Source organism: Frankliniella occidentalis, unplaced genomic scaffold (genome assembly GCF_000697945.3).
Source record: "Frankliniella occidentalis isolate FOCC.00 unplaced genomic scaffold, Focc_3.1 Scaffold3, whole genome shotgun sequence".
Classification (NCBI taxonomy): domain Eukaryota; kingdom Metazoa; phylum Arthropoda; class Insecta; order Thysanoptera; family Thripidae; genus Frankliniella; species Frankliniella occidentalis.
Genome location: NW_026267133.1, coordinates 2,290,678 through 2,293,666, shown reverse-complemented (window position 1 = coordinate 2,293,666; position 2,989 = coordinate 2,290,678). Strand labels below are relative to the sequence as shown.

The 2,989-nt window shown below is 59.0% G+C and overlaps 1 protein-coding gene across 1 annotated transcript; it reads left to right on the top strand.

Moving 5' to 3' along the window:
• The first annotated feature begins 52 nt into the window (after window positions 1–52).
• Window positions 53–2,983, top strand: LOC113211865 (transcription factor Sox-2). Its single transcript, XM_026430385.2, has one exon. The coding sequence runs from the start codon at window positions 305–307 to the stop codon at window positions 1,667–1,669; it is 1,365 nt and encodes a 454-aa protein (XP_026286170.1). The 5' UTR covers window positions 53–304; the 3' UTR covers window positions 1,670–2,983.
• The last annotated feature ends 6 nt before the right edge of the window (window positions 2,984–2,989 follow it).

The following is a 2,989-nucleotide window of genomic DNA, read 5'->3' as shown; positions in this document are numbered from 1 at the left end:
CGGGCCGGGCGGGGGGAGGCAGGCGGCGGGAGGGACCGCCTGGGCCTCCAGACGAGGGACGCTCGCCGACCAGGGTGGACGCGCGCCTGTACGTACGTGTGTGCCGCCGAGCCGAGCGAGCCGAGATACCAGCGCGGCTCACGCATGCCCGCCAACGCGTCGCGACAGTGCAGTGAAACAAACCAGTGATTGTGTGAACGAACCGCCGCGAGTGCGAGTGAGCAGGAGGAGTGTTATGTTGTGATAGTGAAGTTTACCTTTGTGATTGTTGTGTAAAGCTGCCAAGCTGTACGCACAAGACGATATGTTGACCATGGAGACGGACCTCAAGGGAGGCAGCCTGCACGCGACGGTGCCCCCGCACCACGGCCTGCACGTGCACGGCCACACGTCGTACCTGCCGCTGCACGGACACATGCACATGCAGCAGCAGCCGCAGCACCAACCCCCGCCGCTGTCGCCTCCGCTGCAACAGCAGCACCACCAGCACCCCATGGCGCAGATGGGCCACCAGCCGCACCAGGGCGGGCATCAGGGCGGCCACCAAGGTGCCCACCAAGGCGCCCACCAGGGTGCTCACCAGGGCCACCAGCACCACGTGCAGCCGTCGCACAGCCCGCTGGGCCACCACAGCCCCCTGGGCCACCAGAGCCCCCTGCAGAGCCCGCTGGGCCACAGCCCCCTGGGCCACCACAGCCCTCTCCACCAAAGCCCCATCGGCATGCCCCCGCAGCACGGGCTGGGCGCGGCCCACCAGCAGCACCACCACCAGCAGCCCCACAACAACAACAACACCACCAAGGCCAACCAGAACGTGGACCGAGTCAAGCGGCCCATGAACGCCTTCATGGTGTGGTCGCGGGGGCAGCGGCGCAAGATGGCGCAGGACAACCCCAAGATGCACAACTCGGAGATCTCCAAGCGGCTGGGCGCCGAGTGGAAGCTGCTGTCCGAGTCGGACAAGCGGCCCTTCATCGACGAGGCCAAGCGGCTGCGCGCCGTGCACATGAAGGAGCACCCCGACTACAAGTACCGGCCGCGCCGGAAGACCAAGACGCTGCTCAAGAAGGACAAGTACCCCCTGGGCGGCGGCCCCCTGCTGCCCGGCGGCCAGGACCCGTCCCGGACGGTCGGCGGCGCGCAGCAAGCCGGCCGCGACATGTACCCCAGCCTGACCAACGGGTACATGCCCAACGGCTACATGATGCCCAGCGACCCCAGCGGCTACCAGCAGCACTACGGCTACCCGCGGTACGACATGGGGCAGATGCAGCACAACTCGCTCAACTACATGAACGGCTCGTCCTACGGCATGTACTCGTCGCCGACGACCGTCCCCGGCCCCGCGGGGTCGCCCTACCAGATGCAGCAGCCCGGCTCGCAGATGTCCTCATCGCACAGCCCGAGCGGGAGCAGCATCAAGTCCGAGCCCGTGTCCCCCTCGCCCGGCCCCAGCCCCGTCGTCGTCAAGCGGGAGTACACCTCAAACCAAGGCACCGGGGGCGCGCCCACGGGGCCACCCACCCCCGGCGGCAACGGCGGCACCCCAACCGGCGACCTCAACCGCTTCATCTCCATGTACCACCTGCCCGACCCCGAGCAGCAGAGGCTGCAGCAGATGCAGTACCAACAGCACCAACAAGAACACATGGGTTTGTCTCACATGTAGGACGTGGGGCGGGGCCTCCGCGCCCTGCCCGAGTGCTGATGGTGCCATCCTCCGTGACCCCTTGTTTACCCCCTCCCCCTTGCTTATTTGTTAAGACCGAGACTGTGATGTGTGCTAAGTTAACTCGTATATTAGTTAGGTCGTCTATTTGTGTTCCATTAAGTTTGAGTGTTTTATTATTATTGGTGGTCCTCGTTGTGTTTAGTTTTTTCTTTGAAAGTGATGACGAAAAGTTTGGCGGAAAGCTGTGTCTAGTCGCGGCTATATACCAGATATGGGAGTCCCTGTTGCCTTTTCCATTCTGTTTTATTGAAAAGATGAAAAAGTTAAGTTCAATGAAAAAAGCAAGTCGTTCGTTCTTGTTCATACAACTTTTAGATTGCTTTTTAGAAAACGTTATAACCTCATATTATGAATTCTCAAGAAATCTCAGTCATTGTTCGAGTCACCATTTAAGAATTCACAAAGAGAGTTATCAAACCAGTGATTTTTATTATTGCTACTCCGTTGTGGGTACCAGTTCGTTGTTTCTTTTGTTGAAATCCTTGTACAAATGCAATATTATCAACAAGCTGATGATTGGGGAAATTTGTATGAGATAGGGATATTCTAAGACTGTTGACTTACGTGCTTAAACATAGTGAGACAAAGTAAGCGGCAATTTGCTGCGGGCCGTTCACTGCTATCGCGCTCCGCGGAGAGTCCCTGTTCTTTTTTGTTTTTCCCCCTCGTCTTTCTCCCTCACGCCCTTCTTTTCTTCCCTTACCGCGATTTTATTGTTGATCTCATTGTTAGGCCCCTGCGCCTCTGTTTGTTTCTGTGCCAAATTTCGCGCGTAACGTACTATTTTGTTTTTATTTTCTCTTCAATTTCCTTTGATTGCCGCTCTCTCTCTCTCTCCCTGGGGCGCGTTTCCAGTGAGCCGGCCCAACCCGCCCGTCGCCTCGCCCGCCCGACCGCTTGACCGCTCCTCCTCGGGTGCGCCCTCTCCGTGTCATATACTTATGCCCTGCCCGCGACGCCCCCCGCCGAGGCCCCGCCGCGCCCCGCCGCCTGCTCGGAGACCCGCACGCAGGGCGGCGCGGGCGGCCCGGGCGCTGTCCGGGGCGCGTCGCCAAGGCTTTCGCAATGCGAGATTAAAAAAAAAAAAAACTTGTAGATTTCTAACGAGAAGCATTTCCGACGCGCCACGTCCAGAGCCACCTCACGATCGCCTGCTAGTGATAATTTAGTCAATGCACCGCGGCCCTTTTCCGAGAACGGACGGGGCCGGCGGGCGCCTTTAGTTAGTGATAATTAGTATTCTTACTATTCTTATTA